Source organism: Schistocerca gregaria, chromosome 4, assembly GCF_023897955.1.
Source record: "Schistocerca gregaria isolate iqSchGreg1 chromosome 4, iqSchGreg1.2, whole genome shotgun sequence".
NCBI classification, from domain to species: Eukaryota; Metazoa; Arthropoda; class Insecta; order Orthoptera; family Acrididae; genus Schistocerca; species Schistocerca gregaria.
Window position 1 is genome coordinate 734,377,785 of NC_064923.1, and position 17,402 is coordinate 734,395,186.

Consider the following 17,402-nt stretch of genomic DNA (forward strand, 5'->3'; position numbering starts at 1 on the left):
AGCTGCATGCCCCCAGGAAAAATTATGGCTGTAGTTTCCCCTTGCTTTCATCTATTCGCAATATCAGGACAGGAATGCGGTTTTGTTTGATGTTAACAATGCCTTATCAGTCAATCATCCGGACTATTGCCCCTGCAAGTACTGAAACGCCTGCTGCCCCACTTCAAGAACGACACGTTCGTTGGCCTCTCAACAAATACCGATCCATTGAGGTGTGATTCTGCAAGTTATAAATTTGTAAAAGTAAAATTATGAAACTGAAAGTTGGTCTCCTTTTCACATCAATACTGGGATAACAGTGGACACTGTCCGTGCACTTACCCCTCTTCAATTGTCTGCACTTGTCTCAAGGGGCTATTCCGGATGTGAAACCAAATTGTAGCAAATGTATTTTATTTAGATGAAACGTTACACAAGAAACAGATACGGCACTGATTACAGATTCGTAAACCACAACTTCAAATATTTCTCTTTTAAAATAATGTTGAACTTTCACAAGAATCGAAGGTGAAAGGACAAAAATCGTATTTTAACTTCTCTTGCTTGCAACAATAACTGGATGGTTGCCAAATTTTGGGTTATTGTTTATTGCATTCTAAGAAACTACCAACATGAACGTACAAAAATCTCAAATGTTATTTTATTAAAATTATTTTGTGCCCAATCTTACCCCATGTCCTACTAGACTCACTCTCCTTTACAACGCTTATTTTGTTTAATAGTGACATTCCGGTCCTAGATAATATAGTTCATACTTCCATTAGTTTTTGCTTCACCTCCATCTTTTACTATTGCCCACACTCGCTAGGAGAAAAATCCTCGCTTAATTCAGTTTCCAGCAATAAGTACTAATTCTGTGACTCGTGATTTGCAAAGATCTTTCTACTCGCGTAAAGATAAGTAATTAGCACTCGTAGAAGTGTCTTTGGTCTCATGTGTTACGAAGCCGGTGATGGCAGTGATTGAGCAGGGAAATTTGTGTATGGGTGCTGTTATAGGTTATGTCGGAATTAGGAAGAAGTGTATGCTTTAAATATCCCTTCCGGAAGCATTTTGGTAGTCTACAAGCTTCTTTTAAAACGTGAAAAACGTTTTAAAGATGAGTGGAAACGAGACATCAACAAGCGCCACCGTCTCTTCTGCTGATGCAGAGAGGGCTGAGAAATTGAAAGAGGAAGCCAATTTGTGCTTTAGAAGTAAGTCTTCCAGTTTCATAAGTATAACAGTTATTTACTTCTGTATAATTATGATATTGACAGTTCTGAAATGATTTTCGTTGCTAGTTGCTGGGGCCGGCTTTGCACTTGTAAGAGTTTAACCATTTTAAATTTTCGACGGTCAGTAGTTCACTTTGGAAGTCTACATTACATTGCGGTGCGTGTATTAATAACCTCCTTAAATATATTTCGTGGTCCAAACGATGTGTTCCTGTACTCTGTAAATTACATTGTCGTGGTCGAGAGGCTGGGAAGTACATTAAGCTCTAATCCTCGTATCATAGTATTTGTTAATGCTGTGCCGTCTATGAATACTTATTTTCAGTTAAACACAGAGAATAAAAAAATAATCGCGTCACATTAAAAAGTTGTTGGTCCCTTACATAGTCGTCGAGTTTCGTTTATTATATATTTGACTATGTTTCAAACCTTACAATGAGGCAGAAGCATTAGGATAGTCGGCTGAATGAATGTATGTAAGTTAGCGTTGCAATAGTGGAGTATTGAAGCACTAAGATTTATTTCAGCAGTTATTTTTAATACTCAGACAGAACCGCTAGAATTAGGCTAGAAAACTTACAAGTTTATTACCTAGCCACACATTAAAATACAGTATACATGATGTACTTTCATGTATTGATATCAACTATTAGCACAGGACCTGTATTATCAGTTATGCAAAATAATCTGTTATTGTTTATTGGGGCTAACAGTCCTTTTAGAGTTAATGGTGGAGCCAAGGCATTATTTCATGAAAACATTGTAAATTAACTTTTGAACTACAAATTTTATTGCAGTATGAAATGTATGTGGTTCCTATGTCACATATTGGTGGACAGAAAACCAATATTTTTAAATCCTGCAGTCATTATCAGTAAGGTCATGATATGGATAGGAAAGTGTATTGTTACTGTTTCCAGTTTGTGGCAAGAAAATGTGAATACAATGAAACTTACTTCACTCCAGAGGAACAGGTTCAATCTGAGTATTTTTAGACTGTTTTTTATCTGCCATGAATTTTTACCAGCATTAAAAGCAAACTGGCTTTGGTTATTTCTCAAGTTTGAAAACATAAAGTAGCTTCTACCTTATGTTTGCCCTGTTGTCAGTAGATTCATCATTGACTTTGTCAAAGGCTATCCATTGTTTTCCAATTGTGTCCGTATAAGATCTTGTAAGGTGATTTCTTACAGAATTGATGCCCTCATATGTTGTGTCCAAACAATTGGGACAATGTGATTCATTTCTTGTTAACATTCCTTACAAGTTGTAAAATATCCTACTTGTAGGACTAGACTACCTTTTTTCCTGTTGGAAGATGTGCTGTAATTAGCCTATCAGCAATTGCAGTGGAGTGTCAAGTCTTGAATGTGATGCAACACCATCCACTAGTTTATCTATTCCTCTTAAACAAAAATTACTTTTGCTTTATATTTTTGAAGTGCCATGAACTTTTGACCCTCTCCACAATCATGGACATATTCATCTAACTCTTAACTCAAATGTTGTAACATATAGAAAAGTTTTGCTTGTCTCATTGCCAGCAGACCTGGAAAGCTTTACATGTACGCAATAGTAATTTTCAAGGATTGACATTGTTCCATACCTTTTTTATTCTGCCTCCAGTACCATTCACAACACCATTGGCATGTTAATCTGGTGAAGAGTTGCCATCTCTGCACGCTGTGGAAAGTTGTTTTCAGATGTGTGTTATAATGTAAATATTCATGATTGTATTCTGATTGTTTATATTTGTCAGTTGTAGTAATAAGCAACTGCTGTAAATTCAGGAGTTTGGTGGAATAATGTCTTAACAGCAACTGTGACAAAGTTGGCCCATGCACATTATACTTTCCTTGGTCCAGTTCATCACAAGTCATTGGATTTTGTGTCTTTATCGTGCCCAAGCACCTACTGTGAGTAGTATTACACAATTACATGACCAGTGAGCAGTTTTAACTTAATCTTGACATCTACAATGTCACTTGTGCATTTAATCACATAAATGTGATTTGCAATGTCCTGTCACTGCTACCAAGGCATTTGTCAAATTTCTAAAGTGATAAACTGAATGACCAAGTGTCTCATTCCTAAACTGTTACTCATGGCACTTAGACTATATATATATATATATATATATATATATATATATAAAACAGAAAGAAACTTCCACATGGGAAAAATATATTAAAAATAAAGATTCCAAGACTTACCAAGCGGGAAAGCGCCGGCAGACAGGCACATGAACAAAACACACAAACACACACACAGAATTACAAGCTTTCGCAACTGGCAGTTGCTCCTTCCTTCCTGACGAAGCAACTGCCAGTTGCGAAAGCTTGTAATTCTGTGTGTGTGTTTGTGTGTTTTGTTCATGTGCCTGTCTGTCGGCGCTTTCCCGCTTGGTAAGTCTTGGAATCTTTATTTTATATATATATATATATATATATATATATATATATATATATATATATATTCCATTTTGAGTGTTATGTCAGTGTGAAGGAAGAAATAAGTACATTTGCCGTTGTAGGAGATCTGGTCATATTTGCGAAAGAGGGTTAACCTAGAAGTCAGTGTTCTGATCGTTTTATTTATCTTATTCAGCCTAGGATCATCTTGCAATGATACAGGATTTGTCAATGTAATACAGTACAAATCAATAGATCAAAATATATAATACACAGCACGTGCTATATGAGGATAGGACAAATGATTGGCCATGACCTTGATTCAGAATTATCCCAGCATTTTCCTTGGTGATCTAGGGAAACCCAAATCTGGATGGTCGGGTCAAGCAACTTGTCATCCTGAATTTGAGCTCAGTGTCTTAACAGCTGCACTGGCTCATTTGGTAATCCCTATTTTGTAATGTTCTTGATTAACTCACAATTAGTTTCATGAGACTTGTAATACAAAACAGTTTGGTTCTTAACTGCCACAAGCACTCAATACACTCATGAATGACTCCTGGACTGTGAAGCAGCTACTGTGCCGCATTCATCAACCATTCCTCTCAGTCCACCTAAAAACTGAGTGGTCATACATTACTATTGTGCCTTTCACCTCTTGACAAGATTTTCTTGTGTACGCAGTAACTCATGAACATGTATTGAAATGCAATGAGGTGCTGTAGTTATCCCCATCCATTACTACCCACTACCCTAAGTAATCTATAATTGTGTAGCATTCATTACTTATGAATATTCCCGATGCCTTTTTTTACAGATGTATTCTCATAATCTTCCTCATTTCCTTTGGCAATTTATTATACAGTTTATTCTCCCGGTACAGTTCCCCGCCCCCTCTCACGTGTTAGTAGTGCTCCTGACACCTGGAAATATGTCTTCCAATAAAATTGCCAGTGTAATCCTTTATTGCTCAGTGGACTTATTCCCAATGGCTGAAGATTTAATTTTTCCTTAAATATTTTCTTATACATATATGCTTTGGTATGCTATTTGTCAGCCCTCGTCACTGCAAATTATGTAGTTGCAAATCAATTATCAATAGTATACAAATGCTAGATTTTTCAGCAGAAAATAATTTTTTGACTACTGCTTACCTTCTGCTAGGATTTCTGAACAAACTATTATGTTATTTATTTGTGTAATTTCTGGTCAGCACATTGCCTCAGTACATTCACTATTGTAGCTTTTTGTTGGTGGTCCCTATATCTGTTTGCTTTCTGTTTTGTCTGTTCCACTGTTTTTTTTTTGTTTTTTTTTTTTATTTAAGTTCCTTTCTTTTGTTGACAAACTTTGAAATTGGCACAAAGTTTGTTCAGCTTCACGTGCCACTTTTTGTTTTCACTCTTCTTTAACACTAATTTTTGGCAAAATCTATGAAAAATAAAACGGGAACATAAGAACACTCAGAGATGGCCAGGAGTTTAGGCACTAGACATCCCATTCAAAAGATGTGTTAAGTCTCATCCAGCCTTCCAGGTATGGTTTTCTGCAGTTTTTTGGAATTGAGCTGAATGCCATGAATGTTCTTTGGAAAAGACACAGCTGATTTTTCTATCCATCCCACCACCACCAATTCTTTCCCAAGCTAGCATTCAGTCTTCTAAGTCTTCATTGTTGGTTTCACCATGTGTTCTTTCTACCACGACAACAGTGCACATTTGCCATTTGTAGAGTAAGTTACGAATTAAGATTCACATGGGTATACAAGATACAAGCAACTTCAAAAAAAGGTTTAAGGTTGTATTTTCACATGTCCCACCTATAATTATATTTTAAGATGACTTTAAATAGCATTAATAATATTCTGAATCATGCCAAGTTTTCCTCTCCATCACTGTATATATTTTTTTGTTATGAATAACACTGTGAAAAATAGTTTAATAACCAGTAAATATTTAAACTTGCCTGAGAAATAATTAGTGCTTCAAGTATTGTTGTAGCTAACAATGACTGTTGGATTAGCGAACAATCTCCCCCTCTACCCCTTGTCACTGAGGAATTGCAATTATGTTTACTAAGCTCTGAAGTAAGTTATTTCTGGGAATAGTAGTTAATAGAACAATAAAATATCAACTTTCAGCATGAATTTGAGGTGAGAGAGGTCCACTTTCGTTTAAAAGAAACCCAGTTAAATTAGAAGTAATTCTTACCCCAATAAAACATGTATATATTTTTACTGTATGTCCTGGGCAAGCTTCTTCATCTCCCAGTACCTACTGCACTGTGACATGGCCATACTTAATTGGTGATGAAGTGTCATCCATTGTTGCCTGAAGCAACAGCTTATTGTGCTTAGCAACATGGAAGTTGCCTACTGCATCTGTTATCTTGTGTGAGCAAACCTCATCTGCCCCACACTTCCCGCTGCTCTCATCCTATCTGCAAAGTGGTACCTTCCGTTTTGATGTGTATTATAGTGCTGTTGTGATTCAGAGTATTATTTACAGCCCAAGACTATGTTTGTAAAGAAAATATATCATTGGTGGATGTTAATAAATTATTCATTCAATAATCATTTTACAATTTTAAAGGATCTGTCAGTTTAATGACAGTGGTGTATACTGATATGAATATGCACACATTTTTAATGAAGATAGGGCAGATGGTCACTGTTGGAAGTCAGCATCAGTTTTTGGTGTGACAGAATATCTTCTGTATATCTCTTAACTTGTCAAGACACTATTAGGCAAGGCATCCTCTTATCATTTAGCCCAAAAAGCCTCATTATGCTATTCATAACACCACGGATTTGACCTTGTGTGGTCCATTGCCACCGTCTATGGTTTAACTAATTATCTGCACCAGGCTTACTTTCCCTGCTCAATTAAGGTGCAGGCCCTGACTCCCTCTGTCCCATTTAAATCTGTTTGTTGCCACACCTACTATTACCGCCATATCATCTGTAGTTAAATCTTCATGTAAAGGTTGTAAGCCCCCTTTTACATGATTCAGCTCTGCACTTCACTTGAAAAAGCTGCTGACTTGATTCTGTGATCGTAACTTCTCTTGTAAATGTGTACCAATACAGCTTTCTCCTTCCTGCTTCTGCCTGACATTAGCACTGTCCCTACTATTCCCATTCATGGGTAAACTCTACTGCATGTTTCCTTCTTCTAATTCTGCATGAGACTTCTCTCCGCTCGGCTGTTGCAGCTGGAAATAGTTCCTGCTCCTTACAACAAAACTGTCAAACCACATGATGCTCCTCCTGCCCTTCCTATCAGCTCCTAGTTCTCAAACATGCTTCTCTTGCAGTCATCCTGAGTAGCTTCTTCTGTGCTTCTAGATCTTTCTTTCCAGCTCTTCTATCAAGATATTTCTACTGTATATTTTGCAGCATCGAAAGTGGAGCCCCAAGGTGGTTCAACCCTTTTGTGAGTATTTATGTTATAAGCATGGGGGCCCCCAAGCCTTTAAAAGTTAAAATAAGGTAGAGGTAGGTCTGTCATTGGAATCACTAAATGCTGCAATAAAATGGTTCTCCTCTAACTGCTGTGTAATCATGACGAGACCCAAAATCTTCTGTTAGGACTATCTAATGGTATAGAAACTAGGACAGTTAAACTTTTAGGATTCCACATTGGCTCCAAGTTGAGCTGTAGAGAACACATCAGTCACAGTTGCATAAGAATATCAAGGGTAACATATCTTATGTGGAAACTGAGAGATTTAATTACTCCTAACTATTAAAGATTGACATATTTCTTACAGCCTGCCAGTATGGAGCCACTCCACACATATAGCTGATCTTTTGAAGATAAAAAAAGGTGTAAGAGAAATTTATAGGACGGGGCCAACAGATCAAAGCTGATCTCTGTTTAGAAAACTCAATATACTTAAAATTGTAAATCTGTATATATGTGTCTCACCACTATGCATAAAAACAAATGTCAAAGAATTTCATGTGGGAAGAGATATACACAAACACAACAGAGGAAAAATTTAAAACGATTTTCTGAGACACAAAATAGTAAAAACAGCCCACTCACCCACAGTTGGCCCTGTAATAATCTGTAACAAGTTACCACCTGCAGCATGGTCCATGCCTTCTAAACTATTTCAAAGAAAATTGTACAGCTGGCTGGGTGAAATCCATTTTATAGTGTAACAGAATTTTTGATGAAGAAACATGAACATGTCTTAAAAATTAAAATATATGGCTGAATGGTTTTAGTCGTGTAGGTAATTCAGTGTAAATGCTTCTAATTGTGTATATAGTCAATTATAAATATCTGTGATTGAGCATGTAATGAAATATACGAAACACGTATTAAAACATATGTAATTATGTATAGAACTAAACATATCAGTGTTGTGTATGTCATAAAGCCTATTCTGTTACATTAGTGGTCAATGACAAATAAATATGAATAAAGATGTTTAACAAAATGTAGGGCTGTGCTAATGGTATGCAGCTCTTCTGTAAAAATATTACACATGTGTGGCAACAAATGTTGTTCCCAACCAGCCAGTGGAAATGTCCTGTCCATGATTTTAGAGCTGTCAGTGTAACTGATTGTAGCATCCTAACACCCCTGAGTATCAGAGGTGGAATAGATGCCGTAACATCATGTGGGTGATAAATTTAGTACCTTGATATAGAATGGGCCTAATTCTAGTTGGAGTACTAACCAAGGGCGTGGGAGAGAGGGAACCTCTAAAACGGAGGTTAGTTGGATTACCTGATAGAAGGCTGCGAGGAATATTCCAGCTGGTAATCCAAATCGAGGGCAGGTATCAGGAAGTCAGTGTTCTCTGCATGCAAAATTATGAAGGGAATTTGGATGATAACGATATTTTCAGATAGTGGTGGTACAAGTGAGTACGAATTGTACTGTCGGAACTAAAGAGGGAATAGATGCCTCTGCAAGGGTATGGTCTACAGGACTAGTCCAGAAGGTACCAATAGCCAGTCTTACTCCACACTGATGGACTGGGTTCAATGATTTCAAAACTGAAGATGCCACCAAGCCATGAACCTGACAACCACAGACAAATAAGATTAAGACCAGAGCCCAGTAAATATTGAAGAGTGAAGTGCTGTCTGCACTCCGAAAGATGTGAGCAAGGAAGCACAAAGCATTAAGCTTTCGTATGCAGCTAGACATCAGTTGACAAATATGGGGCAGCCACGCAAGTCCAAAAATCGTGACTGTGGAACAATGTCCAAGCACAGGGTACCCGAGTAGGGTTCAGGGTCAGAATGTACCGTGACATGATGACAGAATTGAGTGACTTGGTTTTTCATGGGAGAACTAGAAGCCATGGGAAAATGTCCACACAGATGCAGTAAAGATGGCACTTCTCAGAGCGTATATTCATCCAAGGCTACAGACCTGGAGCTATATCAAATGCAGAAGTCATTGACATACAACATGGGTATAACCATTGGTCCAACAGATTCACTAACACTGATTGTCGCAAGGAGTAGTGTAACACTCAGCATAGAGCCCTATTACATGCCATTCTCTTGTATCTGTGGAGAGCTGAGTGACATACAAACTTAACCTGAAACAACTGGTCAGAGAAAAACTGACAAATAAAAAAAACAGTGAGGAGCCTCGGAAGTCCCACTCATGGAGGTAAAATAAAATGTGGTGGTGTCAAGTGGTGTGGTATGCCTTATGTAGGTCAATAATACTACAGTGAGGTGTTGGCACTTCAAGAAACCCCATGGGATTTGAGGTATCCAAGCCAATGAGATCGACAATCATGGAATGTGTCTCCCATGGAGACCACAGCAATAAGGAATAACATGGCCCCATGGCTCAAAAATCCAGCATAATCATTGGGCTAATATCATTCCAAGCAGTTTGCAGAACACAAAGGTGAAGTTAATCACAGACAATAGCTGTTTGATGGATGATGGGTTTTACCTAGCTTAAGGATTGTGGTGATACTATCTTAAAACAAAGAGGAAGAAAATGTAGTCTAATAAGGTAGAACACCTTGTATAGATTGATCCTTTGGGTAACATTCGGTCTCATTATTAATTGAATCAGGGTCTGGGGGCATACAGCGTGAAGAGCTGAGAGCCAGGAGCCAGAAGCAGTTCCTAGCCTGTGAAAAGTAACAGTTATAACACCAGTTACCATGCAAACTTGCAATCTGTAATTATTAAATAATGGTTTTATTTTATTTGCAAGGCAGGTTACTCTATCGAAATACATGTGTTCCACATTGTCGAGGGCCAATATGTACGCTATGAAGGCAGAGTATGGACTGACCTGTTCCGGGCATAAATATTGCACAGTAACAGTGCACTGTCATTGACATCGCACTTTCTTGCAGCATATTGACACAATAGTATTTCACAATAAACACTGTGTGTTAGAGGGGCCCCTTTACTTGCCTCACAATGTTGTGGTTTTGTTACAGTGGTTGCTAAACAACAATCTTTGTGACAGCAACCACCTTCTAGTGATGCCAGCACTTATTTGTCACTGTCTGATGGACCAATTACCACGATGGACTCTTTTACAGTTGTGTATCTGTGCTGAAACTTCACCCCCATCTGTCAGATTGCATTGACGATGTTGTGGGAGACATCTCCATTGTGACCAATTGCGCCACTGGAGTGTTTATCCCCCTTTCTACAGGCCCCCTCTGCTGCCATCTAGTGCCATATGGACCAAAAACAATGCAACAGCTATTTAGTATTGTCAAAGGTCCTGGCTCTGTCTCCATCAACATACTTCAGACCATCCTCCTCACTGTTCTGTAGCTTTGTGCTAGAGGCTCACAACCCAATTAAACATAGGAAGCAAGAATGATGGGTGTGTGTGCCTCTTCATTCCAGGTGTGCACCAAACTCTGTAGTCTTTAGGGCCTCCTGGCATTTGTACTGATGCTTCAGTTCTTGCTGAAAATCTTGTAGCCCACTTTGCACAGTATCAGTGTCCTCGTTTTGCCTGGCTACCTTTTAAACCCATAAACAAGCTGAAAACATCTCTCTATCATTGAACCGCACACTGCTGCTATTCCCCCCCCCCCCCCCCCTCCTCCCGTCAAAAAAATTCAGTTCGGACAGTAACAATTGATGCTCTGAAAATATCCTTCTCATCCAACTTTCCTACATCATTTCGCATGCAAAGAACATAGATGCCCTGATATTTGCCCTCCATGTGGATTTCCAGTTGGAATGTGTCTGTGCCCTTCTACCAGGTCCTCAGACTCACCTCTTTATCAGGTGCTAGCCATATTTTCCATCTCTGCTCTCTCACCCCCTCACATCCTTGGTTAGTACTCATACTACAAATTAAGCCCAATCTATACTAAAGTTTGTCTCTCACACATTTCAGCAGCTGCTCCCCTTGTGTTCTTCAGGAGTGTGAGGATGCTACCATCAGTTACACTGACAGCTCTAAACCATGGATAGCACACCTCCCCCTGTTTGAGTACAATATTTGTTCCCAGACACATGTAGTATTTTTCGGAAGAACTGCTAGCCCTTACAAGAGCCCTACATTTTATTAAGCAGACCTATTTTGACCTTGTTTTTATTTGTAGTGGCTCGGGAACTCCTCTCTTGACATAAGTCATACTGTCTGCTCAGTTATCTGTCCCAGCTTGTGGATCTCCCTAACCGGCCGACTGACTAAAGAATCAATTACTCACCCAGCATCTGCTTTGATGATTCCAGCTGCATCAGGTGCAAATAAGATCTCTCCTCACTCTGAGATGGGACAACATATGGTGGGCTACAGCTCCTTTTGATAACACTGCAGTATCAAGGAGACTCCTGCTGCACGGCACTCCTCCTGTTTCTCCCTGAAGGAATCCACTGTTGTGTGTCACCTATGCATCAATTGCACCAAATTAACTCATGGTTTTATTTTGTGTAATGAGCCCACCCCCTGTCGTGGTTGCAGACAGTAGCTCACATTCTGGCAGAATGCTTCCCCCCCCCCCCCCCACCCCCCCCCCCCCACCGTTTCTGATTGTTCATTCTAAGTGTAGAAGCCTTTCCCTCCAATATTGGCAGATAGCTCATTGACAGTTCATTAGATTTACAGTTTTCTCCACAAAAACTAGTTTTTTATTGTCAGATATGACATTTTAAGCTACTTTTGAGTTTGCAGTGACCTTTGACCCTACCTTCTTTGCTATTTGCCTCAGTGATTCCTCTTCTACTGTGATATTATTGCTTTTAGGTGTGGTTAGGCCCTTTCTCTGCTGCTCCATTTTAGGGGTACCACTATGAAAAATAATGATTCTGTTTCCTTTTTCAATGCTTTGGTTGTATTGAATCGGAAGTGGTATGGCTGTGAGAGACAGCTCCTGTTGATTACAGAGCCCCAGGGGATACTCACCTGGTCTGATTACTTCTCTGAGCTAGTTTTATAAGTTTCAGTCCATTACACTTTTGACCTTCTCACTTTCACTGTTCTGAATCTCCTGGCTAGAAGGCATTCTTTACACTGTAACTGTTTTGAGACTATTGGACCCTCCATTGGGTATTTAGGGGTCAGATGTGGGTGGGGTATTTCTCACCACAGATAAGCCCTGGGAGAAAACACGTCCACACAGACCTCTGTACCAGCCTGCCCTGTATTCTCCGTAAATTATTTCTCAGCCCTGTCACCAGTACTGCTTTAAATGCTTCACTTTTATCCCTCTCATATGCTTCCATAATCTAAAATTTCTCACAGGTGTAATTAATCAAGGGGACCTATAGGCAACAATTCCAGTGTTGTCATTACCTTCACACCAGTGAAGCTATTTACTAAAATCCTCTCAGTGAATCCCACTACTCACTTTTCTACAACAGCTCCCACATTTTCCACTGGTGATCAAAATAATGAACAATCACAAAAAGTAGGCATGTTAAAGTAGATAAATTTTCTGTGATGTTACCGCTGCACTGTACCCTATTTTGGCTTCACTAGCGGCTGTTGCCTGCCTGCAGCCTGCTGTGCAGTGGCCATATGCCTCATGATGTAAGTTCCTTCATTGATATTCTCATAGTTTTTTTCCTCCTTTCTTCCTTCGATTGCTCATCTCTTATTATAGTTTCTCCATTTTCCTATTGCAGTCTTGTTCACCTGGAAGTGGGCTTATAATCACGTGAAACTGGTTGTTATTGAAACTGAAGCGTTCTCTTATGTGATTCCATGATAGTCAGTTGCGGATGTCCTTTCAACCAAATTTTATGTTGTAAACTAGATGAGTATGCCAACTCAAGAACATGCTATGTTTATTTTGAGTGCAAATTCAGTAAATTCTGCAGTAGGTATGAAAACAAAATGCTAGACACAAGGTGTACCTTGAGCAGATTTCCAATAAGATATTTGGCTAAAACACATTGCACAATGTCAAATCTTCACTGGCATGCCAAGAGGATACTAATTACAAAAGTGCAATGTTCTGTTATTAGGTTTTAAACTACCCATTATGCACACACCCATCCTACAGACTATACAGGGTGTTTCAGAATAAATACACGTGTTTTAAGGCTTTGTATCGCATATTACATTCACCTTACAATTATAAATAATAAACCAAATGAAAGAGGGACACACACACACACACACACACACACACACACACACACACACACACACAGTTTTTCTTAAAATTGTTCTGAATGAACACCGATCACACATAGTCAATAGGTGAGTTGTTCCGAAACCTTGATCAATGTGTCAGGAGTAACTGTTGTAATAACACTGTTTCTAAAGCCAGATAGATTAGCTGTTATTGGAGGCACATACACATGATTGCATCAGATCGTGTGTGAATGTGGAACTCTTGCATAATATGCTGTGTCAACCGGCCCCTTGTGCCAAATCCACCAGTCGGATACATCCTCGTTTAACCAGTTGCGTAGTGTGGTACGCCAGTGTGGTGGCACATCACCTTGTTCCCAAATAGATGTGTTGTGCAGCTTTTTCCCATTGATTCACGGGCCCCTAGCTGTAGCGTATCAAGGTAAGAAACATCATTTACAGTTGATTCACTGAAAAAAGACCCATAAACTTTCCACAGGGATATTTCTTGGGGCTAAGCATGAAAGACTCGCACTCTTTAAACACGTTTTTCAGTCACTTTTTGTCATTCCATACTCTTCTCATAGCACGCAGCTATACAAACAACTGAGCTGCTCTTCCATTTGGTATAGTAAGTTGAACGTAGTAAATGCTACAGCACCTTAAAACCTGTATGTTCATTTTGAAACATCCTGTATATCTACTGACAGCTTTAAACTCCATGATAGGGCTGTGTAAAATTTTCTTTATTTCAGTTGTCAGTTTCATAGGCTGCCACATTGTTGTTGGTGTTGTCTGTACGCGTTGTGTAACTACTTCTTGCAAAGAAATAAAAGGATTTGTCTCAAGGGGTACAGACATTGTTAAAAAAAAAATTAGGCATAGTATTCGCTACATAAATCTCTTATCATGCTGAAAAACTTGGAAAATATAGGAAGACATAAGATTCTTATAACATTAATGAAGTTGTTGAATGAAAGATGAATTAAAACAATTGGTAATTTTGTACACAACATTTGGAAAGTATATATTATCTGTGTCATTGTAGATTTACATTTAATTTAACAAGAAGGATCATGTAAAATATTTACTACTATCTCCATTTTTTATTTCAGATCAAGATTATAATAAAGCAATTGACTTTTATACACAAGCAATTGAAGCAAATCCAAATGTTGCTGTTTATTATGCCAACAGGAGTTTTGCATACTTAAGAACAGAATGCTTTGGTTATGCATTGACAGATGCTTCTAAGGCGATAAGCTTAGACAAGACGTACATTAAAGGATATTATCGAAGAGCAGCAGCATATATGTCACTTGGAAAATTCAAACTGGCTTTGAAAGATTTTGAAGCTGTAAGTAAGTATGTAATATCATTGTATAAAAGTGTATGTGATGAAAGATATTTCACAGATGTTTTGTTTTTCCAGGTTACAAAAGCTAGACCAAATGATGAAGATGCAAAAGCCAAATATGCCCAGTGTAACAAAATGGTGAAGAAAATTGCATTTGAGAAGGCCATTGCAGTTGATCATGGGAAGAAAAGTATAGCTGACACAATTGAGCTGGAAAACATGAGTATGTTGCCACAATCTTTTTTAACATTTGTTGTGAAGGATATTTAATGAGTTTTGTATATAACCTGTATTCATGTTGCTGCATTTGTAAAGCTTAGTTTGTGATATCTGATATCTCTACAGCCATAGAAGATGATTATGATGGACCCAAATTAGAAGATGGGAAGGTTACGTTGCAATTCATGGTAGACCTTATGCAACAGTATAAAGAACAACGGAAGCTTCATAGGAAGTATGCATACAAGGTAATTTAGTATAAATAATACCTTACTATGGGGCGTGCGTGCGCGCGCGCACATTATTTCCTTTATCAGTTATTTACCAAAGATATCTTTTAATTTCTGTTCTTTATAAGTTATGAGAACATTTATATTAAATGTTTGTTATGTAGCTTATCCAACAACTGCAAACTTAAATTTTGTTAAATTGTGGTCATAAGAACATAAATAATACAACCTATTGTGAAAAATCGAACAGAAAACTAAAAGATCTATGTGGATGCTTTGTCAATAAATTGTCTAGAAGAAAAACACCACTCCTATAGGTATATACACACCATGAAGGTTAATAAGATCATTCAGTGCAGAGCTCTCTTTGCCTGACCTCGTGTGGCACTTCATGTGATGTGAAAAGCAAAAAGAAGAAAAGGGCTAAAGGATGCTACTTCTGTAGTGTGTGGGAAGTGAGAATTTGGATTGTATTAGGGAGGCATGTGTGGATAGTTAATGCAGTTGTCTAACCACTGTGCCAAGGTGACATAGAAAACTTAGGAGACCCGGGTTCGAATCCTGGCCTTGCTAGAAGTTTTCCTTTGTTGCCAATGATTTCTTTCATTGCCCAAAAGCAACAGACATGAATTTCTACTTTCTGAAAAAATTGTGTGTCAACAGGAATAATTGTCACCACTTAAGGTCCTTTAACATCACAGCACTTTACCTTATTTTGTTCATTGACAACCAGATTGACAAGTCTGGAATTACTGTAATTAATTGTTTAGTCAGTGCCATTGGGGCGTAAAAGATTAGAAGAGAGAGCAATGGCAGAAAGAACCTTGACTATGATACTGCTTAAAGTGCTGTCCCTTGCAGTTTCTTAAAATGTCTGAAGTGAACAGAAGCTCACTGTGCAATGGTTAATTTTATAATCAAGTAAATACTGTTGACAAAGCACTTTACATTGATCATAAGGGCTCTAGTAAAATTCTTTGGTTAAATTAAAATTGTGCTTTGCTTCCAGTTGGCTGTATTGAAACCAAATGTAAATTACTACCTAGGCTTTGTGTGGTATTATTTACAGATTACTGGTAGTCACTTTGCTTTAAAATATTTGCAAATTTATGTGCAACATAAGATTATTTTGATTACAGAATAGTCTTTACAGTAAATTTGTGAAATGATCTTTTTCTGATGTTTAATCGAACAATGGAAACTTCAGGTTGGAAAATCAACCATGATGTTTTACTATTTACTCCAAAAGTTTTCAAGCTTTATTTATTGGTTGAGCTTAAAAGTGTTTTGTTTAGTGCCATGTGCTGTAACTTTAAATAAGTCCTTGCAGTACAAAGGATCACTAAGTTAAAAATGCATGCTAAGCCTTAAGTTTCATCTGATGCAGTCTCATTGGTCATTTATTCATGCCATACATGCTAAGCAAAACTGATTTTCAATTGCTAATGTACTAAAACTGGCATAGATTTAATTTAAAGTATGATAAAAGGAAAACTACCAAAATACTTACAATTGTTGGCAGTAGACAGTTGTGGTGGATGGCTGCACTCAAGGCTATGACATAAACACCAGCAGTTGCAGAATTTTTTGTGTTGCTCTGGATTCATAGCATTGCTGTTCACAATTCCTGGATAGTGTCTGCTTAAAATTGTTAGAAAAATTATGCTCTGTACTCTTCGTTCATTTCAAGTCTTCTGATACCTAAAACTTAACATTCAGCAAAGATCTGAGTGGTGTTTTTCATTCTTGTTCTTTTATGTTCGTCTGCCAGCTAGATGTTAGCTGTACACTAACCCAAAGATAAGTTTTTCTACATATTATTACTTTAAGTGTATTCAGTGCCATCTGTGGCACATGTGAAAGTTGCCTATGTTAGGATGGTAGAAACATGTTCGATTGGTGCTGTGGATTGATGTTTCCCTGGGGTGATTGTAGTGAGGAAGTTAGTAAAGTGTCAGATAAGGCTCTCCGATGGAGTTGTAGATTATGTTGTCAATCATTAAACAGGAAACATAGATTTGTGTCCTTCAGGCAGAATTAGAAAATGAGTATTTTGAGTTAGATGTCTTGAAGGGTCAAAAGCCAATCAGAGAACAACCTCAATTAGTTTTTGAGCTAGTAGTGTTCACTCAAAGGAATAAATTTAAGGCTAGGTCAGTAGAAAAGTCAAATAGAAGAGTTTTGATGCTTGGTAGCAGTCACAGGAGGGATATAGGCCAAATGCTAAAGGAAAAGCTAGATGTTGTATGCCAGGTGAGGACACATTATGAAACCTAGTGCCAAGCTTAGCCAAGTGACAGAGAAAATTTTGATGGAGAGGATCACGTACTTGTAAGAGTAGTGAACAGCAAACAGCCTGACAAGCAATTTGGAGTATAGTATTAAGTTATAACACACCCACACTCTCAGGTATATTGACG

General features: G+C 38.1%; 1 protein-coding gene across 2 annotated transcripts in view; it reads left to right on the forward strand.

Annotated features, from left to right (window-relative positions):
- The first annotated feature begins 769 nt into the window (after positions 1-769).
- Positions 770-17,402, forward strand: part of LOC126266618 (serine/threonine-protein phosphatase 5) — an 86,462-nt gene continuing 69,829 nt past the window's right edge. Inside the window, exons 1-4 of one of the 2 annotated variants that reach the window (XM_049970965.1) lie at positions 770-1,196; positions 14,292-14,533; positions 14,609-14,756; positions 14,879-15,000. In XM_049970965.1, coding sequence (XP_049826922.1) covers positions 1,100-1,196; positions 14,292-14,533; positions 14,609-14,756; positions 14,879-15,000 — 609 coding nt within the window. In that variant the 5' untranslated portion in view covers positions 770-1,099. Of the gene's footprint in view, positions 1,197-14,291; positions 14,757-14,878; positions 15,001-17,402 lie in introns of both variants that reach the window. The other variant, XM_049970964.1, reaches the window with a different exon arrangement.